Source organism: Acanthisitta chloris, unplaced genomic scaffold (assembly GCF_000695815.1).
Source record: "Acanthisitta chloris isolate BGI_N310 unplaced genomic scaffold, ASM69581v1 scaffold6641, whole genome shotgun sequence".
NCBI classification, from domain to species: domain Eukaryota; kingdom Metazoa; phylum Chordata; class Aves; order Passeriformes; family Acanthisittidae; genus Acanthisitta; species Acanthisitta chloris.
This window is the reverse complement of record NW_008656395.1, coordinates 77,011-102,196: the sequence shown is the minus strand read 5'-3', so window position 1 is coordinate 102,196 and position 25,186 is coordinate 77,011. Positions and strand designations below refer to the sequence as shown.

The following is a 25,186-nucleotide window of genomic DNA, read 5'->3' as shown; positions in this document are numbered from 1 at the left end:
AAGTTTGTATCTATTGGCAGATGTGATCAAATCTTCTCTGTGGTGATTAACATATTAATTGTGGTTCATCCACTATAACAACTTCATCTCTTTATTTACTAATTCTTGTTTGCTGCACATACTTCTCTTTCACCCTTGTTTCAATGTCAAGCTTTTCTGGCTTATTACAAACCAAAGCTGATTCCGAGAAGCTTTTATATTCCTCTCATCCAACATGATACTTTCCTGTAAGTCCCAACTTTTATTTCCCAGGTGCTTTACATACCCTTATCATCAGAACAGCTTTCCTGATGTCACGAACTCCATCATAAACCAAGCGGGAGGCATCAATAAATTCATTCTCTTCAAATGGCTGTGGGACATTTGCACTCAGAGCTTCAATGGCAACCTCGACTTGTTCAGCAAAACGTGGCATAACTAGATTAAACACAATGAAAGGCAGTAAGATTAGACACCTTCTTTCACGAACACTTTTCCCCTGCTCTTGGGCATTGATGCTTTCCAGTAGACATGGAACACACTGTTCTTACAATTTCAAGACACAGCAAGGCTCATGGTATGGGTTTGTACTGGTGCTGCACATGGAGAGCCCTGGAACATTTTCTGACAGCATGAAAATAACAATCTTCATGTTCTCTCCTCCAGTTGCACAGCGAAGAATGTAAAACTTTGTTTAAAAAGTGCAATTTACTAACTTTTAAAAGACTGCAAGATACCTGAGCAATCAGTAAAGTACATTTTACAACTTTTACAACCTGGAATGAGCACAATACATAATTAGATCAAATGATCAGAGCAAGCTGTAGCCGTTATGCTCACTCATTTACATACCTAACTGTAGTTAGCTCATATTGAACAATAATAACTGTATAAAGGATGAAATGCAAAATCAAGCATATTACTTTTGTGAAGGCACATAAATAAACCTTCTGTTTCTTCACCATCATTGTGCATATAACACAAAAATAGTCATAAATATTGACTAACTGTATTACAAACCATGGTATGAACTTTCTTAATACATATTTTCGAGCAATTATTTACTTAAACAAATAGTTTCAGGCTATTCCTTGAAGTAGCAAGAGGTCTTTCTTCAAATTTCCTACAGGATTCCCTTGAAAATATAATCACTTTCTGCATGTCATGTTTGCAGAAAGGTAAATGTTCCCCAAATCAGTGCTCTAACAACTTAAACCCAAATCTTACAAACAGGAGTATGAACACCAGGCCCCATGGATTGTAATGCACCTACACTCCTGTTCTTACTCTGCTTCAAAATGTTAACAGTAATATTGGAGGACTGTGCTCTTACAGGACAAATATAATCAATGATTCACTAGAAACCTGAATACAAAACCCAGTGGGATTAATTCCTAATAATTTAAGGAATTTGGGTCAATCTTAAGATTGATAGATAGATAGATTTTCATTATATTTACATCATTTTTATTCTAGCATTTAGGTATCCAAATCATGTACCATTGGCTTTATTATTTTGGCAATATTATTGGAAGAACAGGAAAAGACGACTCCTAAGTCAGCCAGTTTCCCTTGTCTTGTTAAAATACTGCCTTTCTTGATTATCTTTTCCCTAGACCCTAGTTTTACTACTCTTCTTGGTAGCTTGAACACTGATAATACAAAGGGGAATTTCCAGCGTTATTTTTATCAAGAGCAGTGACAATCTAACCTAGGAAGCAAACTTTCAGTGTGGCAGGAAACCACATTTTCTTCTAGACTGAATGTCCTTAGATATATTTTACACAGAATGAAAACTATAGTTTATGCATCTTACTATCTGATATAAAGAAAACCCACAAAAAAAACCATGAATCAAGACTAGTTTACATTTTGAAGAATAAGTGGCAGCAACTACAAGCTCAAACTTTCTATTTCTGGCATTTAAGTATTAGTCACTGGCTTTTAATGGGGAACCCTTTAAAGGGGTATAGTGATTCAAAGCTTGTTTATATGTATAGACACACATCTAAATATATATATTTGTTCATGTACACAGATGAAAGAACAGAATTGTATCTTCCATGCAGATAATGTTCAGTAAGTGCTTGGGATATAGTCCAGAAAATAGGAAAAAGTGCCAGCAACAATAGACTTCAAAAAGAGTAAACATTAACAAAACATTGCCAGGCAGAGGGGAAACATTTTAATCAGAAAAGGAGTTTGTGAGAGCTGGAAGTTTTGGAAAGAGTATTGATAAATGCATATATCAAATTATTTTAATTAATGGAACACTTGAAAGTGTACTAGGAGACTAGTATGAATGCATAAGGAAGTCTTTAGCTTGAATATAAAAAAAACCCCATTAAAAATACAAAGAAAACAAGTAAACATAAAGAATGAAAGGCAAATTATTTGGGGTCTTCAGGATAAATCAAGTAAAACTAGAGATGCAAAAATTACAACAACAACAACAAAAAAAAGGAGGTAAAGAACCCTAATATTTAGGGTTAAATTGAGTTTAACCTTAAATTTCTGTTTAGAATTTCCTAACTAGCAGAGGTGGTCAGGTATTTGATATAGCCGATAGTAGGTGCAACAGACCTGAATTAGGAATGGACAGTTTGGAGAACATCTACATAACCGTAAGAAAATTTATCTATTACATATAACTTCAAGTAAACAGAGCATGAAAAAGTTTACCCTGTATTTCTTTATAAAATAACACAAACAATTTCTGGACCATATTTGAGAACTCAAGAGAAAAAAACCCAGTGAAAATTACAGGGATTTAGAAAAAGAAAAAAAGCACATATCTATTTTAGATAAAGGTATATAAACATTTATATAAAGGTCTATATAAACGTAGAGAACAAAGGAAGATTTATAGGCTATTCAATGTAATTTCAGTACCCAGAAAGAAAATTAAACATGATGTAGAGCAATTAATGTTTAATTATCTTGTACATAATCAGCAGATGTTGAAGAGGCAACAGATTTATCAAAATAGGCTGCACCAAGCTTTTACACTATTTTCCTTGACAAGGCAGGTAAGTAGTGGGTTGGGGAAAGCAGATATGACATTTTGATTTTGGTAAGAACACTGACATGTGATGTCCTTAGCAGCAAAACAAATGAAATATAAATTAAATGACTGTAAGGTAGAACGTTACATTTTATTCATTTTCCTAAACACAAGGTATTCATTCTTGACCACATATATTACCATGTTGATTGCCCATTGTGTATGTAAGCTTCTTTCATCAGCTTTGCAGACCTGGCCATAGTTTAATCCTTAATTTACATTACTGCCCATGAACATTATCTGCTGTTTCAAAATGAAAATAGCTATTAAACTACATTATGAATTGCTTGCTTGCCAATTGCATTTTTACATCACTGCTCACTTTTGATTAGACAAGCAAGAAAAAAGCATCTTAAACTAATAAGATACTATTGCTTATAGCTTCTCTAAGCATATGTGGTCATTTAATGCAGTAAAGTTTTTGAAAATTGAGTTGAGAACTGTATTATTCTCTAGTTAAGGTTGTTGAGCTCCATGACAGTGATGTATGGGGAAATACCTAACCCAGCTGCACCTACAAAACCTCCAAGTTTTCTTATCCATCATACAAAGAAGGATATTCTTATGCCAACAGTGAAAGAGCTACGAGTAAAAGTCAGGCAAAGCATGATTCTGTATCTGGAGTTAAAACTTGTAAATGCATCAGATAGAGAATGATTCATTTATTATGCACAGAGAGATTGGCTATGAATATTAGATTCAGAAGCAAATCAATACTTCTGGGGAAAAATTAAACATTGGTTTCTTAGTATGAGCTGTGGCCTTGAAAACAGTTATGCATATGCTTAGACTGAAAAATGTGATCCATTAACATCTCTCAGCCTAACTACATGAATTAATTAGGCACCTGCATAAATGTTGACAGAATCAGGTCCCAAGTTAATAGCAACACTTCTAATTTAGTGACTTTGTCATTCCAACAAATAAAGATTTTAAAGCCTTTCTGTGGATGAGTTTTCTATGGCACTGAGAGTAAGATCGCTGCCAACAAAATCTAGGTTGAATGGTGGCTCGAGAAAAACTGGGAATCAGCAAAGTTGAAATTACTTCCATTTTATCAACTGATTAATTCTTTTAAATTATATTTTTTTTGCTATCAGCATTACAGAAAACTAGCACACCACCAAGGGTGAATTCCTGCCTTGATAAAACTTGTATTTTTTTGTGAACCACCCTTTGCCACAAAGAAAATGTTTTCTCCAAAGCTATTCTTGTTTTTCTCCCACCCACCCATATCTCCTACATATTAAAATCATCTAGTAATTATCTGTTTTCCAAAAATATATTCCCTATTGACTTTTTCTCCTAGGGCAATCAGTTTGTACTGCAATTCTTGTGCTTAAAAACATAGCTTCAAACTTTGTTTGTGATATGGGAACAATAAGATCACTGACAGGGAAATGTTAGGTTACATTATAAAATTATTGAGATAAAAATTTAAAATTGGTTGGGCATTATTGTTCATAGCATTAGAACAAAAGTTTCATTAATATGCAAGATTAAATGAACGCCTCTCTAATTTATTGCACTTTTATGGCATTATTGTTTAGGAAATTGAATTCCTCAGAATCTTAAGCAGATATGAATGTTCAGAAATAAAGAAAGGGATAATTAAGACACAAAAAAAGCAATAGAGGTCAAGGACCTTCCAGGTGCACAGGTTTCTAATTCTTAGTAGCATCAATGAGAGTGAAGAAACTTGGCCTGTTTTCATCCTACTTTATACATCTGAAAGTTATAAATCTGTTTCCCTATACCAACTGGAGAGCAATAGCTGTTTCCATGAGACAATTAATCACACCTACTTTAAGAAAGCCATTCAAGTTCAACTGGATCAAATTCTGTTATTCCTCTGCCCACTGAATAGAGAGGGAGGACAGGTATTTGGCTTAGACCAGATGTCTGCTTTAGACAACCCAGTTTAGGCAAAAATCAATCCCATTTATGCACCAAATCCTAGAATACTTTTGCCTCTAAATCAGGAGGGGACTGGCTGAGCAAGACATGGTTCCTTTCCATCTAAATCTCACTGGAACTGAAGGGTTCCCAAAGGTCTCCAGCAGAGCTATTTCTTAGAGCTTCATTTTAAGGACACAAGCACCTACTCAACTCTTTCCAGTATCCAGGGATTTGGATCCAAGGCAATCACCTTTCTCAAAGACCTGGGGTTGTTCCCTCAGACAAACCAGAAACTTGAGCTCCAGAAAAGTCATTGATCTCCTAAACCCTGCTGTATCCAACCTTGACCTCTGGCTAGGTCTTAGTAGCTCTGTATTTATTTAAGCATTTGTAGTTCTTCAGAAATTTGATTTTCCTTATGCCATGTTCATAGAGACTAGATGTCTTTTTAAGGTGCCAATCCCCTGATCTAAGTAGTTCTTAAATGGCTGTAAAAATCTGGTCTGATTTGGGTATAAATTATTCAAGAATGACATGGCAGAATGAAGGTTTGGACAGCTACACTGCTAAATGTTGAAGGAAGGATCTCTGATAATGTCATGCAGAGACTCTATGCTTCTTCTAACCATCATAGTTGTTTATGTCACATAAATCAAGATAATTATCTAGAATGACTGGCAGGTTTGTAAGCTAAAGGTTATCAGGGGAGGGTAATAAAGAAAAACATCCTTGAATGATCCACTACATTAAAAAAAATGATGCTCCCTTAAGGAAAAAACCTCAGCCATTATCCAGATTTAAGAGGTTTTAGTACAAGAAATTCACAAAACTATAGCTAAAGAATTGCAGCATTCTGGATGAAATTTCTTCTGTGTTTTTTTTTTTAAATTTAATTTTTTATTAATCCACTAATTTACTTAACTGAGCAAAGAATGTAGCCTATTGGGAAGTTGAAGTATTTTAAACAGGTATTTAAAAGATAATTCCTATGGGATGTCTGACATACTCTGTTAAAGACAGCACAGTTTCTCAGTTTCATGTGAAGGATGAATAAGGAATGAAACAAGATACCTTATTTAGCTTGAACTGTTTGTCAAAGTCTGTTTCTAGAAGAACTGTACATTCCTCATCAGAACATTCTAAATATTTCATTAAATGTTTTAAAGTTCTGGTCTCATATCATATAATTTAAATTTCAGTCATGACTATTATATTGCTAATTAAAAAGAAAATGCTTTATAAAAGTCTACTGAAATACTATACAAAATATCATAGAACCACAATATCATTTAGGTTGGAAAAGACCTCTCAGATAACAGAGTCCAACTAACTGTTCCTCCAGCACTGCCAAGGCCACCACTAAACTATGTCCCTAAATGCCAAATCTACATGTCATTTAAATCCCTCCAGGGATGATGATTCTACCACTTCCCTAGGCAGTGCCCCCTAGCTGATTCCAGCTCTTGATAACCCTTTCTGTGGAGAAACCTTTCCTAATATCCAATCTAAACCACTCCTGGTGCAACTTAGACTGTTTGCTCTTGTCCTGTTCCTTTTTACTCGGGAGAAAACACTGACCCCACCTAGCTACAACCACCTTTCAGGAAGTTGTAGACAGTGAGAAGGTCCCCTCTGAGCCTGCTTTTCTCCAGACTAAACATCCCCAGATCCCTCAGCCACTCCTCATCAGACTTGTGCTCCAGACCCTTCCTCAGCTCCATTGTCTAATATACCAGTATTAAACCAACTGGTTTTCCAAGAAGTAGATCCAATTTAAATATTTTGTTTCTTGGGCTGATGAATGCTTTGTAACACACATGCATAGACATGTCATGCATACACATACACATATCAGTTTGTTGTCACAGATGAAGAAATGCCCATATATAATTATGTGTGTGTTTTACGTCACTGGATTGGGTTTTCAGAGTGGTTACCCTTCAGTTCTCAGAGAAGCAGTCATTGATTTCTGTTACAGCTCAAATTCACGAGTGAAAATGTTAATCCTCATTATTTCTGGATATCAAAACCTGTGCATCTCACATTGGTGACTCAGGAAAGAGGAAAAGCAAAATTAGAGCAGAGTGCTATGGCATAGAAAAGGATGAAACATCACTGTCCAATGCACAAGACCATCTTTTCACTTCTTGCAATTTACTGATTCATTTTTCCCCCAACAAAATGGTTAAAAGCTAGGTGTAAAATAATGAGTACTGATAACTATAGCATTTTGCAGTAAACACAGGACTTTCAGGAAGAATCAGCCTTCACTGCCAATACACTGCATCACTGATTTAGCCACAGACCATAAAATCAATGTTCTTTGGCTTACTTGAATTTACAGCCAGGTCCTGACCTTTTGGCCCATATATGTTAAGTCTCTTGGCACTTCACAGACAGCTTCTGCTTCATCTGTGGGCATATGCAACTAAGCAGTACAACGTGGGAATATGACACTTTCAGGACATGGTGAGCTGTATGTTACAGAAATGATTGGGATGTCTGGAGTTACACTACCAAGTGTTGTGAGATAGGGACACACACACACAAGAGGGAAGACAAAGCTTCAAATTTTGTCCTGATTGAATTGTCATTTGCAGAAAGATGAATGTCAGGGGAGAAGCAAGGAAAGTGGTGTTTGCCTCATGGCCACCACAGGAGGCAATTGTGTAAAGAAAAGTACATCACAAAATTTACAGGAAAGGATAACAAATGACAGCTGCAGGGATGTATGTGTCTCACCAATTTCAGATGTCTCATTCTCCTGTCTACTTGTGCAAGACTACATACAGTAAGCACCCCCAAAACATTATTCCTACTAAACAGAACTCTCTTCAGGTTAATATTTCAAAGAAAAGCTAACCTTTAAGAAAAATCCCTTCAAGAAAACAGTTGCATGCTGTTGGACACCAAATGGCTTATATAACACAAGCAAATCACTCTTTCTGGCTTAGTTATAGGTTTGTGTATATCTGTATGTAGGTGTGTGTGGGCAAGGGGATGCAAGGAATACCAATGTTTTTATTTTAAAAGATTATTGTACAATTCACACTTGTATTCACAAAACATTCTGTTGGAGCTTGGGGATATTCACTCCATTTTTCATTTCCATTTTTCTGCTCATATTTTCTAGACTTGGGAAATTTCTATCTTCACCACCATCCTCCTTATTTTCAAAAAATGGCTTTTAAGAACACAAGATGTTTTTGAGAACACATTTCAACAGTGACTAAGTAATAATGGTATGTGAAAATGAGCATTTCTATTATACTAACCTAACATCTAATTATCTAATGTGTCTGGCATATCCAAAATTGATAACTGCAGTATTTTTTAACTCTCCAGAAGTTAAATTGCATCCAAATCCCCACGTTTTTTTAATTACATAATCCTTATCTTGACCTTCTTCTATTTCTGGAAGCTCTTTAGGCTGTGGAGATCAAACTGGAAACAATTATTTGGAGTATTCAGTGAATATCCTCCTTAAAGTACAGCCCAGCATACAGGAAGGAACATATATTAGGAAGAAATTTTTTACTGTGAGGGTGGTGAGACACTGGCACAGGTTGCCCAGGGAGGCTGTGGATGCCCCAACTCTGGAGGTGTTCAAGGTCAGGTTGGATAAAGCCTTGAGCAACCTGGTCAGGTGGGAGATGTCCCTGCCCATGGCAGGGGGAGTTCAAACTAGATGATCTTTAGGGTCCATTCTAAGCCCTTAACGGTCTATGATTCTAACATCTTCAACACCGATGCGAGGATTGCTGGAAAAAGTATCTTTGCCTATAACAACGCCACATTTTTTTCTGAGAGGATGAGTTTTTTCAGAACCTTCCTGTCAACATAGACCATATAGTTTTAATTGTTTCATTTACCTAGTAAAACAAAAGAAAAAATATTTCTGTCTTGTCTTTCTGATAAGGAAACTCCTTTACTCCCACCAGCCAAATCAGCATTTCCTTTTGGCAAATTTTGCTTCTGCCTATTCACCTGTTAATACATTATACACCAACCACAGCGCTGACCCCTAAAGCCTCATGGGATTTTTTCTTTCTGCCTCCTGAGAAATGGTCATTTATGCTTTGCTTGTGCCTTGTAACCAGCTCTTAATCCATCAAAGGCCTTAATATTCACTCCATGGTTACCCATTTCCCAAACAGCTGTGTGTGTGACTACATAAAAAGCCTTTGAAAATCTAAATCAATTATGTCATATTCTCCTTTAGTACTACATTCTATTTTAAAACTCTAAAAGTGGAGAGAAAAAGAAATAGTATTTCAGCTTTCAGTGACAGTGGGGATTTATTCATCTCTTATGTGTCTTATTTAATTGTTTTATAATGCATTTTATATTATTTCTTACTGTATTTCTCTGTATATTGATCACAGTCCCTCTGGTTAAAAATTCTTTGGATCAAATCAAGCACTAGTGGAACAAAATCTTGGGTATTCTCTGGTCTTTTGTAAAATACCTTTTCTTTAATAATGCATAAAAGTTTTTTGTTAGTGATACCTTGACCTTTGGATTTCAGTTTAGCAAAACTTTAAAGAAAATGCTACAGTACTTTGCAGAATAAAAGTCATAATTTCATCAAAACCGCTGGATAAACTACCTCATGTTCTCAGAATGATGGTACCCATAAGTTGTACTATAACTACCTGAACTCCCATAAAACATGAATTTAACATCATTTATTTTTTAAATAGGCTCCATTTTGAGCTCTCTCTCAGATTCAATATGGGGTTTTTTTTGATTACAGCTATGTTTAAATTCATCTTCTTGCTTCTACATTTTTTCCCTTCATATCATTGCTGAAAAATCCATCTTTCCCACATTTTAGTATTAGCTTTGATAACATCATTGAGCTGCCTTTTCTTAGTGATAAATATCTTTAAATTTTGCCCCACTCACACTGATAAAATTCTCACAGGCTTACTCCTGAATTGCCTGTAGTGCTGACTTTCAACTTTAGTCCACCCTGATAAAGACAAAATGAAAAAATTGTGTCAAAACAGCAGTCAGAGTGACCTACATAAAAACAGTGAGTTACAAAGTTACTGGGATATTTTAAAAACATGCTGAAAGCTGAAACTCCAGTTTCTGGTGTGAATCAGACTATTTCAAATTTCCAGTGTCCTTCACAGAACTAACCCAAGTATTACAGTACTTGCTGTTCCAGGATGGTTTCCAGACATCTCAGTGTAAACTGACGAAAAAAAATACTGAAAAGTTTTCACAGCCCTTCCCAGGCAGTTCTGGTCCTACTAGTTCTACTCTTTTCTCCTTCATTTCCCATCCTCTTCCTTTCATTACAACCCTGCAAGGTCTACTCCAGTTTTCCCAATTTAAATTCAACCCTCTGACCTTTAAAGGATGTCACAGTTTTTTCTCCTCCTTGAATCTCAGAAATCTTGAAAAATAATGTTTAGCCTCAATGCCTGTTACTTGATTTCTGTCTGGGGACAATTTTATTTACTCATTCAGAAACTCATGCTTCTTCCCTTCAGTTTTTACAGCTTCTGAAGTAATTGCTGAGTAGACTTTGATCTCCTCCTTATTAATGGCAATGGGACAGTCTCAGCTGGCCTTGGTTGCTCTAGGACAATGTGCTGACCAGTATGAGAGATCTCAATATTCAAATAGAAATTGTGCTCTGTTTTCTCTTGCTCCTCTCCCTCTCCTTTTGCCTTTATCCTTGATTTTAACCTTTTCTTTCTTCTCTCTTTTCCTTTCCACTCTTCTTCCTCTTTGTTTTTTCATGGACTGCCTGTAAGAGGATAATTTCACAGTTCTCTACAAATCTGGATACTAATATAACATTTAACAGGGGCCATCAGCATGGACCTGCCTCCCAGTCACTGGGCTGTGTCTGACCCTGGTTCCCATTCTTGGGCCTGGTCCTGACTTCCATCCACAGGCTGAAATCGCAGCCTGGCCTCAAGCCATCCCTTTGCCATGGAGGTGCCTGATGCCAAGGGCTGGGGCTCACCCCAGGAAGCCACTGGGCCTTGCTCTTTAGAAACAAAGCAATGCCCAGTTAAAAAGTAAAACTTCACAGTGCCCTAAAAGGCAAACAAAAAAATAAGCCCTGAAGCTCTGGTTTCTCCCTGCACACAATTAACAGCCACTAAAATCTGAGCTGTTTGTTCCCAGCGAGCCACAGAGACTCTGTTGTTTTAAAGTTTTCAACTTGGATTTATAAAAAAAGTCAGAAGGCGAGAGTTAAGTTTTTATTTTGGTTTTTAAAGGGAAATGAAAGTACCCAATTTTAAAGACATTAACCAATCTGTCACTCCCTAATACTGCTGTCAGTGATAAGAATCTAACCTCTACCAAGTGCTTGGCTTTAAAGGCAGTTCGTTAGTCAAGCCCAGGCAAGAAAGCAGTAAAACACCAAAAAAAGCACCTCATGTATTCCAAAGGCTGCAAATTAAAGCAGCAAACAAATAAAATTGAGGTGAGACCAGTTATTAAAGTAACATTTGCAGTTTCAATTTCTCACAACCTACCAATATTGGTTTCATTAAAGATTAATTTTCTCCCCACTAAAAAAAATATTAGCAAGGTGTTTCTCTTTCCAAAACAGTGTATCCATATTTCTCCACTGTGGATCACACCTAATACTCATGTAACAAATTGAAAACTCTGGAAAAAGAGGCCTAAAAGAGGCTTTTCTTTTCTGGGCTGATAGTTGAAAATAAGTAACAATTATAAGAGAAAGGCAATGTGCTTATTTCCTTTCCATTGTAATTTAACTTTTTTTTCCAGCTTCCAAAAGCACTTCATTTAAAAATAAAGGTCAATTAAAAAGAAAAGAAGGAACAAAAATGAAAATGGTGAGGATTCAAACTGAAGGAGGGGAAGTTTAGCTTACATATTCGAAAAAAGTTTTCTAAGGGTGGGGTGGTAAGACATTGGAACAGGTTGTCCAGGGAAGTGGTGGCTGCCCCAACCCTGGTGGTGTTCAAGACCAGGCTGGATGAGGCCTTAAGCAACCTGATCTAGTGAGGTGTCCCTACCCATGGCAGGGAGGGATAGGACTAGATGATCTGTAAGGTTCATTCCAACCCTTAAATTCTATGACTCTATGATTCTATGATTGTGCTTCTCATAGAAATTCCAATATGTGGGTAGAACCTGAACCCCAGTATATCAGTCTCATCATTCTTGAGTGTTTGATAAAATCTGTGCAGGATCTTGAGGTGATGAATAGAGAGAATATAGAAATATATGCAGGTATTCAAAGGCACCCATATCATACCATTTATAGGTACCCATATCATAGAATCGTTGAAGTTGGAAAATATCTATATGAGCATTGAGTGTACCCATTAACCCAGCACCACTATGTTCACCACCAAACACGTCACATCCACATGTATTTTGAATACTTCCAAGGACAATGATTCCATCACTTACCTGGGCAGCCTGTTCCAGTGCTTGACCACACTTTCTGTAAAGAACCTTTTCCTTAACCTAAACCTACCCTGGTGCAACTTGAGGCCATTTCCTCTGTACTTATTACCTGGGAGCAAAACCCGACCCCCACATGGCTCCAATCTCCTGTCAGGTAGTTCTAGAGATTGAGAAGGTCCCACCAGAGCCTCCTTTTCTCCAGGCTGAGCTTCCCCAGCTCCCTCAGTCACTCCTTGTGCTCCAGACCCTTTCCCAGCTCTGTTCCCCTCTCTGAACATGCTCCAGCACCTCAATATCTCTATATCCATAGCTACCCTGATGTATATGTAGGCAGAGACCTGTTCTCCAGGAGAGGGTAGAGTGTAACTGGGGCATAGAATGACACAGAATAGTGTAAAAACCATTTTTACCACTTTACTCCAGGGGGACAAAATAAGATAGTAAATTCTACCTTTTTAATCACAGAGAAATAATAATCAATGCCTTTGTAAATGGCCTGAAAAGCTGCAGATAGAAACTGTGCTGTAATATTAATGATCCACACTCATGTCTGGCATAAATTGCTTAAGCTTCATCAGCTCCACTGAATTTGGTACCATTCTATCTCCTGAACTTCTGCTGCACAATTTTTACATGATATAAATTTCTTACCATTGAAAACATCATTTTAATATATTTTTTTAAATATTCACAAGTTTATGTACATTTTAGAAAATACAAAATAAGTAATAACTTTGATTTTGAGGAATAGGGGTTCGGTCTAAGGCATTGAATCCCAGCAGTAATGAGTTGATGCTGTTAAGATACACTTAGTCCAGAGTTTATTGCACTTAGTTATAATTTAAACTATATTTAAAAGTGCATTAAATATGGAATTTAAGTATTACTGTGCCTATTATTGATCTATATAATGACACTTTATATCTGCCGGTTACTCTGCTGAAAATATTTTTAATAAAACATTTTATAGAACATTAGGTTAGAAATTTAGCTAAATAAAAAGCCTGACCATTGATTTGTTTAGCTTAATAAAGAGTCCAACCCAACCCCTAAAATTCTATGATTCTATGAATTCTTTAAAATCTTTCCTTGGCCAAAAGATGACTTTAACACAAGACTGTAAGAAAATATTTTACCATGTGAAACTGAACAGATTATATTTCCTGTGTGAATTCATAATACCTGTTCACAGACTTCTATAACTAAACTAAAATTACAGTACTCATTCCATTGATCTCTTGTTGGGTAGTAAAAATTCTATGATTCTATGAATTCTTTAAAATCTTTCCTTGGCCAAAAGATGACTTTAACACAAGACTGTAAGAAAATATTTTACCATGTGAAACTGAACAGATTATATTTCCTGTGTGAATTCATAATACCTGTTCACAGACTTCTATAACTAAACTAAAATTACAGTACTCATTCCATTGATCTCTTGTTGGGTAGTAAAAAATAGGGTGAGTAATGAAAACAATTGTTGGACCCACTTTAACACCTCCCACCTAAAAATATGACTCAAACAGAATCAATAAATTTTGAGGAAAAAAAAAAAGAAGCAAACCTCATTCCATTATCTTCAAGGTAAGGCCAAAAGGCATTTTGACCATTTTCAAGGCCATGACCCTTTGGGTTCAGACAGATGCAAAGTGAACATGAATGCTGCATAAGAAATAGCTGTGTAGAGCCCAGTGTACCACAGGCTGAAGGTTATGTCACTGATTTCTGACCTATTGTCTCTCTGCAGCTCACAGGAAAATGCCTGTGAAAGTTAATCTCTATACATTGTGGATCTACCAGCATTACATATGTTCAAGGCACAACTTTCTAGTCATAATCTCAATCTCAAGAACCTACACTTCAGCTATAAATTCTTGATTTTGGTCAGTGAGATTTATCTGTGCAAATTGGGGTCCCTATTAGGGCTAAAAGATATTAAGCTGGGGGCAACAATAACAAGTAATATTAAAATATTCCAACATATTCTTTTTTTAGCTCATTTTGTTGATTTCCATTCTCAAAGCAAACACAGAGGCTGCCAGAGGTACAACAGTTTGGGCTTTTCCATCTCATAGGGAAATGTCTGATTTCTCTGTCCGAAAGTTCTATTTGCTGTGTCCTGAACTGGTGCAATTTTCACTTGTTCCTTCCAAAATAATCTTGATGATTTTAAAGACCAGATGAGCAACTGCAAGCAGGTAGGGGAGGATCAGCTCAGATATTTTCAGGCATCCACAATACATGGATCTATATCATAGCTGGTCACCTGTAGTGAGTAGAGACCTAGTCTGTAAAGTCAATGAAACTCAGGGCATGATTCATCCAAACAAATGTCGACCACTGCTTTAAGATGAGAGCACTTGGTGGTACTGCCTGCACTGAATTATTGAGATGCACAAAGCAACAGAGAGTATTGACTATAAAGGGGTTTAAAATGACCAGTTTAAATGTAGTCACTCATACTTAGGTGAATCCCATACCTGCTCTGTCGAGGCAAGAACTGGTTGAAAAAAAAAAAGGGTGTTTTTTTTTCCCAGTATATCCATCTAGCAGACTTTTCTATTTTTTCAGTTAGGTAATACATTTTCAGGGGCTCGTGTATTTTTCAATGGAAAAAAAAGGATTGGTTTTGTTTAGAAACACAACTGCAGTCACCAACAAGTACATTCCCCTATGCAGACTACAGAATAATGTTTGTAATGATTTTCTAGAGACACATAATACATAAGCAACCAACTCAGGAAGAGAAGCTGTGTATGATTTATGCAAATCATAGACACTTTGATGAAGTTGACTAGGTTTCATGGGCTAGTGAATTTATTCTCTTATATGGCTCTTGTCAATATGACTTCTGCAACAGCAATGAGTAGGGAATAAAAAAACCACTCATGGTCATGAATTTGTTTATACCTTGCTGTCAAGCATAGGTTTGCCTCTGAGTAACAGATCAAAGAGAATTAACTGAAAGTTTTAAATTACTAAATAATGAACATTTCAATAAATCTGTCAATATTTCAAGCAAGCTTACCAGTTTCAGAGAGCAGTTTGGTAGCTTCTAGTACCTTCTCAGTATAAACTCCAGTTTCATAGTTTTCCATCTCTGCATTAATGATGTGAATAACCCTGGCTGCACGGCCTCGGATGGCACCCGCAGTTCTGTCCAGTGTATCCACATCCCCCTCTTGGAGAGCAATCACACATTTATTCACATCTTCCAGAATATGGTTTTCTGAAATGGAGGAAAAAAATATGGCTCATTTTCATTTCATTTTTCCTCATAGCAAAGCTTACTGATTTGAGTAAACAGCAAATGTCAGTGTGTTAAAAAATGGATATCTATCCTTATCTAGGTCTGCAAAACAAATGTCCTTCTGTGGTATTATGTCACATAATACTAAAAATCCCAAGCACGATATTTATCTTTAACAAGCACTGGGCTACATCATCTTACCTACATTGTGAGACCCAACCTGCAATTCTCTGAAAATCAATCACATTAATTTCAAACATCACACTGAATTTTATTCTAATGAAACTGTAATAAAATGAATGCAAAAGGGAAAGCGGTCAAATGTTATGCAGATTCTCTAATAAACAGTTGGGCAATTTTCTGAAGATGAATTTACACACTCCCATAAACATTTAATATGTTTGGTTCATTTGTGCCTAAATAAGTCAGAAAAGAAAATAAAGCATTTTGAAAAGACAACAGAAAATGGCCTTTGTAAATAGCAGGGAGCTTGGACAGGAGCAGTTCATCTCCTTCACTCCGTCTATGCCAGAGAATAAGATGTGAATTTTTCATGACTCACAGTATAATTTTATGTGACTGTGCATATTCTGAGGTAAGAGCTGACAACAGTCAGTCTGCTCAGATATGTAATACCAAGTAGCTTTATTGGATTCTTGGGAGCTGCACCAGTTTCTTTGGCTCAGAAACAGGCCACCTACTCTCATGTGCTGAAGTATCAGAGCTCACGTAGTATCCTCACATAATGTGAAAGGATGAAGCAGAGTTTGACTAGGTCACACATTATTTCCCTGTAGTCAGTACAGCTAAAAATCATTTCAATAACAAAACTATGACTGAATTTCGTATTTGAGCAAGTTCACTCTAAGAAACTCAGTGACTCCAAATAACAACTTGTTTTTCTGCTACAGACCCCTCTAAACTGAAAATGCAGTGCTATTGTTTGTAGTAGTAATAAATAAAATAGAATCAATCAGTTCACCATTTTCTTCTTGTTAATTAACCTTGGCCACTAAAAAGAATGATACACTAATCTTCCCTGTAAAAAATCCCAAGGTTGGATCATTTGAGGGTTTCAGAAGTGTTTTACATGATGTTGAATTTTACACTGTAGCAACTCTGGATGGAAACTGAAAGTCCCCTGAGCTGTGAAACACAGTAACTTGCAAGACAAAATTCTTTGTTTAAAAAACTCTCTATCCACATATAAAAAACCGTTCATTTGCTAGAACATTTCTTCACTATTCCTTATCACTATTCCTTTTTTTTTAACCAAGGCATTACCAATTTTTCCCAATAAGTAGTGCTACATGGATTTGAACAGACAGTGCATTTGGAATATAGAATAACCTATTAAAATTATGATCATCTTTCTTTTGGTAGCCACCATATTATTAAAACATACCATCAAATGTGACACTCAATATGAAGAGGAGGAGGTGTCATTTCAAGAGGTACATTTAACCAGACAGTAGCATTTTGAATGCTTCAGTGGTTTAACATCCAAAAATAAAACTACCCTTTGTAAGCTGAGGCTTCCAAGCTCACAGCAAGTAGCAACAGGCTTTCTGAATATATGTCATGTTTTCTCATGTTTAATGGAGATGCCTATGGACAGTATTAGGAAAAAAAATCTAAACTCGACAGAAATAACACTTCTCATCCACCTTGGAAAGTTTGGATCTGTGTTAGAAGGAAATATGATTTGAGAAAAAAATTAAAAATCCCATCATCCATTCAAATCACTTTTGGTTTGTGGATACAAGTGCTTGGAGTAAACAAAGTTCTCAAACTAAGAACTAAATGGCCATTTAAGCCAGTTTGCCAGCTCTTTGGCTTGTGGATTGGGTCTGCAGTTTACAGCCTAGTCATCCCTTTCAGCACAGAACTAGGTCTGCTGAAAAGTATTTGTCAGCTTCAAGTCTCAAACAAAAATCAGTGTTCTCCCAGATTCTGAAGTACCCTTTCATTTTGAGAGTTCATTTTCATTTTTTTTGTTATGGCTTGCAGTAAACACTCTAGCCAGGATGTTGAAAGTGGAGTGTAATTAACTAAAGAAAACCATTCCCTATTAATAATAGAGGCAGGATACAACCAAACAAAATAAAGGGTGGGGCAACAAAAAGAAATTAAGGATTTTTAAAAAGGCTAAGTTGGGTTTTTTTCCTCCAAACCTCATAAACATTTATTAGAGAATTTAGGAAACATCAAGGAAAATCATGTAGAATGAAACATAACATTTCAGCCAGACTACCTCCTGAAGTTTGGCTCTTGTGAGATATTCAAGTAAACTAAGCACTCTTGGCACACTCTATGTCCTTAGTTGCAACAATGAAATTCACCTTTCAAACTGAAATAGGAAAATGAGTTTTCTGCAGCAGACAATTAACCCAAGGCACAGAGCACTGTGCAATTACAGAATTCATTGTGTATGACTATGTTATAACAATACGCTCTGCCACAAGTTGCACTTTACAAGGAGGATGGAGAAAAGGCTGTGATCCAAAGAGTCATTGTCCTTTTCTCCATCCCTTCTTTATGTAAGGCCTAAGACACTTTGTCTGTTTTCATACAAGAACTTGCTTTGCACTTTGAGCCTTCCTAGTGAGGTCAGAGAGGTGCAAAGTTTTGCTATTTGTTATACCCCTTTACTACTTCACTCTGGTTTTATTGCTACACCAATAACTCTGAGACCCAGATGTGCCTACTAGCTCTCTGAAAAAGTACACACTGGTCATGTCTGAGATGAGACACACAGAATCATAGAATCATTAAGGTTGGAAAAGGTTTCTAAGATCATCATTCAACTATTAACACGGCTAGGTCCATCACGAACAAATGCAGCATCTGCCTATTTCTCTTCTTCCTATCCCTCTTCAAGGCCTGATAACATGGTACAGATGGTCAGGGGCCAGGACTGTAAGGTACATCTGCCCCACTGTATAGACAAAACTGATCTGAGCAAAGCTACAGAATAAAGTAAGGAAAATGTCAAGGCCAGGTTGGATGGGGCTTAGAGCAACTTTGTCTGGTGGAAGGTATCCGGGCCCACAGCAAGGGAGGCTGGAACTAGATGGTCTTTAAGGTCCCTTCCAACCCAAACCATTCTGTGATTCTGTGATTTTATAAAGTTCGTCTTTCCTCCTCTTGCCTACACCTGCACAAGGGCTTTAACAATTTCTATAAATTGTATCAGCCTGTCACAGGTCTGGAATACATTTTTAAAAGGTGGCCAAAATGCTATTTGGTGCCTGAGTTGAAACAAAACTTCTCTACAAATAGAAGCACAAATAAGATGCTATTTTCGGGGAGGTGAAAAGCTAACCATTGCGACCAGGGATTAATTGACATGGTGTGGTTGCTCCTACTGAGTGTAGAAGATCAGCATTCCAATAGAGACAGACTAATGGATTAATGATACTTTAGTAATTACAGCTTTTATCTGCTATGACCCATTAGTTTAGTTTAGTAGTATATTTTTAGGAAAGTCCCTTGATCCCAGTACCTGAAACAGAGAGGAAATCATCCACCGAAGTGATGTCATCAACAGCTTCAGTGAGAACTCGCACCTGTTTCTCCCACTGATCTTTAAAGACATCCATGTTGTCCTGGGCTACTTTGCTCTGGGGTCTGGCAGCCAGTGTGAGGGCAGCATTAATTACCTGTTATTCAAACCCATTTGTTAGGAGGAATGGCAAGATTTTTTTCACAAGCGAAGGAATAAATAGATTATGGACTGTGTTAAAAATACAGCATTACACCCCATTTGTTATGCAGGTCTCAAAATATGAATGTATTTTTCACAGTTCATGGAAAGCAGGCAACAATGTAATGACAAAGACAAGGCTATAATCTTCACCCAGGCTGTTTTCCCTGTCTCAGCTAACTGATGCTTTTTAATAGTAAAAGAGTTCTCAAGTACTTTTTAGCAGGAATCTTACTTACCTGTGGGCACAGACTATCAATTTGTGTTGCTGCCATACGGACTAACTTCACACCTTCTTCATTATTTGAGATTGAACAGGCCAGATTTGCAACCTGCAATGAAATCAGCAGAAGAGAATCAAGTTTTAGGCATGTGAGCCATTTCATACCTTTCCCTGTTCTCATTGAGCCTTGCCTGGGATGAAAGAATTGTATACAAGAGGAATAATACATTGTCTTCTGTGATGATGAACAGAAACCCATACAGATTATTTCATTACCAGCAAACTGAACTACCCCTCTGCTTTAGATTTTTCTCAGAATCTACCTTCACTGTCAAGTGTTTCACATCCTCTTCCATAGCTTGAAAATTATCTCCTGAGAAGTCATGTAGAGAATGAAGAACATCCAGACAATTATCTATATGTTTCCTCTTCTCACAGTTTCTTTTTCCTCTTACTAACCAGGTAATCCGGGTCATCCATATACTCTGAGCTTTGTAAAATGAAGGATCTTTGATTTCCTAACACATGGAATTGTACTTTTCCATCCATAAACAAAACTCTGATACCTTCACTGATACTGGGAAGTCACATATCTCTCAAATATCATCATTGTTTCAGATCCTGATGTTTTTATGTTTGTTAAAATAATTTTTATTCTCAGGTGAACTTCTTTATTTCTATGTGGTTGTCTGCACTACAGTCCATTAGCAACAGCACCACAACTTAGTGATGTGAAATTTCTCTGTTGAAAGCCTCATTCTGTAACATATGCCTGAATATTTCATTCAAAGATCTTTGAATCTACATTTGCTCACACTGGCACAGCTTTGAGAAGTCTGAATCTCATAAGACTGAAGGCTATTTGGATAAGGTGAAGACAGGGGAGACTTGGAGAGACATCTGAACGAGATCTAGGAACCAAACCATGCCTCCAGACACTACAGAGCTGCATCTCTGTGGCTTGGATTCAAGTGGAATAGCATGTTCTTCCAGCTTATACAGTTCTTCTGAAAAATCCATTCCCCAAAGCTTTGTGCCAAGTCCATGAATCTGCCATGGGTTTTCCAAACAGCAATTCATGTCACACTGCACATAATTAAGGTCATCAGTGATATTCAAATCCACAAAGCTACATTTTGGGATGGGGGAATACAAGATATTTTTTTAATCATCCAGAAGTATGGCTCTTAATTCTAATCTACATTAAAACAAACTTATAAAATTTTAAGTATGCTTCCTTGATATTATTCACTGTGCCTGAAGGCATAACTATCAGTTGGAAATGATTCATGAATTAGTTCAAATACCCCCATCTCTCCAATTTTCCTCCAGTCTCCCCTTGTGGTATTAATCTGTTCTCGTCTGCAGTGCACATTGCTGCATTAGCCCAGGCCCATCTGTTCTGCATAGAACCTATTTCACTTCACAGTTCTGCAGAACGTGGTTTGCATATATCACAGTGCCAAAGCTCAGGGAAGAAAAGAAAACCCAAGGCTTCAAAGAGTCTTGCAGGCATTTCTTAGTCAAGATTTTATCATAATGTTGTGATTTTTATTTTCATTTCATGATGAGACAAATGAGTTAGTCTGTTTGTTAACAGCCTTACAGTGCTCATGTCAAAAACGTTCTCCTGAGCTGACATCTTCCAATTAATTTACCATTTTCTGTAGTCACTTCTTTGCACACATCAAACAGACCACTTTAATCTTCATGAGAAACAAAAGCTAAGCAGGATAATAATTAGAATGCATTAACATTAGTGGAAATTACAGACCTTAAAAACTAGCAAATGATATTAAGTTCAGCAAGCGCCATCTTCCTGTATTTGAAATAAGTGGCTTTTCAGATTGTCCTTTCAATTTGTGATTATCATGATGAGAATTTGTCCTAAGGCTTCAGATGCAACATATATCTTACTTTTTCACAGAGAGCAGTTAAGATATGTGACTGGAAGTGGCTGGGTGTCATGAAATGGCAATCAAACTATTACGCAGGTCTTCTGAAAGAGATCTTTGCAGGTACAATCAGCAAAAGGAAAACTTGTTTCTTCTCTGTCTCTGTTAATTATTCCTTCAATAGAATCTGATGAGATAATATTTGGATGTTGTAAAACGCCCTGGTTTTCCAAGGAGGAATACAGACATAACCAAAGAAAACCTTTTCTCAGTTTTTTTGCAAAATAGAGTTCAGTACATTATTTTGGGAGTTATTATCAATACAGGAGTACAAATGCTACCAATTGCTGCATTAAATATGCATTAAAAGAGCATTACATTTATCTGTTTAAAAGAAATAATGATACATATCATGTATAATCCTAAGATAAATAGTTTCTGTGGTATATTTCTAGTCTTACATAAATATAGTCCTGTATCATCATCAGTCAGAAAGGAATATTATTTTATAATTCAGCAGGGAGTGTGCCAGCCTGTACCATGGGAAGATCTGATTATGTCAAATAAGCATAGAGATAAGCAAAGTCCACAAAGGTAGATGCAATCTGGATAAAATGGAATTTAGCACTGCAAATCAGAAATCGTATGACTTTACCGAAAACTTATTTTTCAAACATGGCAAGAAATAGCCATTACTTGCTTAAGCCTGCATTTCAGTGCCACTACATCAGCATGGATCTGTGAAACAATGCAAGTTTTAAGTGCACTTAATCATCAGATACCACACAATTTAATTATTTTGATTGACTTTGTTATCAAATACACAATCAAGTCACCATCAATTAATATTCTTGGCAGAGCAAAGTCCACATCCATGCTCTTAGTTGATAGAAATCATGAGGTAATTCATCATGCTTTAGCCTACTATAAATTCAACTTCAGATATTTTTCTACCTAAAACTATGATCAAAAAAGCTTAGACACATCTCCACTCCACTTAGCTGAGACACTTTGATTAGGTGCCAAACCATTCTCTTTGGATAATGGATAAAAAGAAGAAGGCACTTCCAGAGGCTCTTTCAGGTCTCTGGTTCACTCTCTCATCCTCTAGATTTGTCTAGTTTATTATTTAAACTTAGATTGCAGCTGGCTGATGATGGTTGAAAAAGGCATTGCTGAAATAAAAGAGGCTTTAAAGGTGCATTATAACTTCCTTTGCATGGACATATTAAATACAATATGTTCTGTGAAGAACTCAGACTCTTCGAGGTTGGGAATTTGTTCAATACACCTGTCCTGAGCTGGACGGAGCAGATAGCTTGGAAAGGAAAATAAAAAGGCTGTATATTACTTTAGCTGCAAATTTGCCAAAACTTTGATTTGACAGCCTTTACCTTTATGCTTCAAGTGCTCTGTCTCCACCAAAGCATTGAAAAGGAGGTTGCATGAGAGGCTGTGGAAGCCACCAGGGAATTAATTTTTCTTTTTTTCTTTCCTTTCTCTTTTTTTTTTTCCTATTTACAAAATTCCTTGAGCACACTGAATTCACCGTTTGCCTAAAAAGAACTTAAGATTATACTAAGATCAATGTGAACTGTCTGAAGAGTGTTTATATGAATGAATACATTTTAAATACCAAAATCAATGAACTGTGAATCATCCTCAGAATGCGTGGAGAACTTAATAACAATGAAACTGCTGTGTAGATAAACATCATTGTCCAGAATTTCAGGTCTGCTAAGCTGCTCTTATTCCATCAAAACAATTGCTAAACACCTTAAACCTGTCCTGCAAGAGCACGGAAAGGTAATGAGCAAGAAAATAAACACTCCAGCTCCAGTGATGCTGTGTTTTCTGCAATCACCAAAGCCACTGAACCAACCCTAGAACTGGGGATGTGAAAAAGCAGGTACCAGCTCCTTCATATGTATTTCTGTCACTGGCACTGATTGGCCAAGATGCAATTCTGCACCTAGCCAGATATCTATCTTTAATAATGCAAAGCATTCCAGTAGTTTCAATTATTTAAAATACATACAGGATCAGTACAAATGAAATATATCTGCATGTATTTGGTTGTGTTTCAGCCTCAGCTTCCTGATGGACAGCAGATTGGGTTGTGGAAGGACTTTGTTTCTAATGTAAAGTTTTGCATCTCTTTGTGATGACTTGACCCTGGTTGGACATCAGGTGCTCACCAAAACCATTCTGTCACTCCCCTCCTCAGCTGGATAGGGGAGAGAAAATGCAATGAAACCCTTGTAGGTCAAGATAAGGGCAAGGAGAGATCACTCACCAGTTACTGTCATGGGCAAAACAGATTTGACTAGGGGAAATTACTTTTATTTATTGCCAATCAAATCAAAGCAGGATAATGAAAAATAATCTTAAAAACACCATCCCCCCTCCCTTTCCTTTTTACCACACTCAACTTTACTCCTAAATTCTCTCCTTCCTCCCTCTCAGTGCTGCAGAGGGATGAGGAATGGGGGCTGTGGTCAGTCCATCATGTTGTCTCTGCTGCTCCATCCTCCTCAGGGGAGGAATCCTCACACTCTTACCCTGCTCCAGATTAGGGTCCCTCCCATGGAAGACAGTTCTTCACAAACTTCTCCAGCATGGGTCCTTCACGTGGGCTGCAGTTCTTTATGAACTTCACCAGTGTGGGGTCACAAGTCCTGCTAGCAAACCTGCTTCAGTGTGGGGTCCTCTCGCCATGGAGCCACAGGTCCTGCCAGGATCCTGCTCCAGCACAGGCTCCCCATGAGGTTACAGCTTCCTTCAGGCATCTACCTGCTCTGCTGTGGGGCTCCTCCATGTGCTGCAGGTGGATCTCTGGTCCCATATGGACTTCCATGGGCTGAAGGGGCACAGCTGTCTCACCATAGCGTGCACCACAGGCTGCAGGGGAATCTCTGCTGCCTGGAGCACCTCCTGCCCCTCCTTCTGCACTGGCCTGTGAAGTTGCTGCTCTCACATGTTCTCACTCCTCCCTCTGGGTGCTGATGCTCAGAAGTCTTTTCCCCCTTCATACACACATTATCCCAGAGGCACTACCACCAGCACTGATGGGTTTGGCCTTGGAACAGTGGTGGGTCCATCTTGGAGCCAGCTGACATTGGCTCTATTGGACATAGGGGAAGCTTCCAGCAGCTTCTCACAGAAACCCCTCCATGCAGCCTCCCCCACTACCAAACCCTTGCTGCACAAATCATTGTTGAAACACCATGCCAAGGATAGGATTTATCTAAAGATATATTAGTATGACAGCTGGAAGGGCAAGCACTGTATGGATAGGCAATACCTACACTAGTTTTTCATTAGGTAGCAACTGAAGATTAGCAATTTTCATTATTTTTGTCATATTTAGGACAGGAAAACTTTACTCCTACCATAAAATTCCCCTCCAAGTTGCAAAAGTAATCAAGGATCTTTCATTCCAACTTGCTTTATTTTTAAACAGACTGAAATCAGGTATAGTTACATTTCATTGTGTCTTTAAACTAGACTATTTCCGTTTCTGACTTGAGACCTTTGTATTATTAAAGACAACTATGGCTATCAAAATGTATTCTCCTCTTATGACTATCAAATGTATTGTCCTCTGGTTCAAGCTTAAATTCAAAGATTCAACATGGCTGCTCTGAATTTAAAAGGTCAAAAAAAGAATTCCATTACTTAGAGCAAAAGTGTAAAAAATAGGGAGCAGTATATGCTACAACAAAGGAGCAATAGCAACACAAAGGCTTCTTCTATT

General features: G+C 37.2%; 1 protein-coding gene across 1 annotated transcript in view; it reads right to left on the bottom strand.

Moving 5' to 3' along the window:
* LOC103811343 (catenin alpha-2-like) overlaps nt 1-25,186 on the bottom strand; it is a 143,901-nt gene that overhangs the window by 47,361 nt on the left and 71,354 nt on the right. Inside the window, exons 5-8 of the mRNA XM_009084310.1 lie at nt 19,551-19,643; nt 19,111-19,267; nt 15,384-15,584; nt 266-417 (exon numbers count right to left, since the gene is read on the bottom strand). Coding sequence (XP_009082558.1) covers nt 266-417; nt 15,384-15,584; nt 19,111-19,267; nt 19,551-19,643 — 603 coding nt within the window. The remainder of the gene's footprint in view (nt 1-265; nt 418-15,383; nt 15,585-19,110; nt 19,268-19,550; nt 19,644-25,186) is intronic.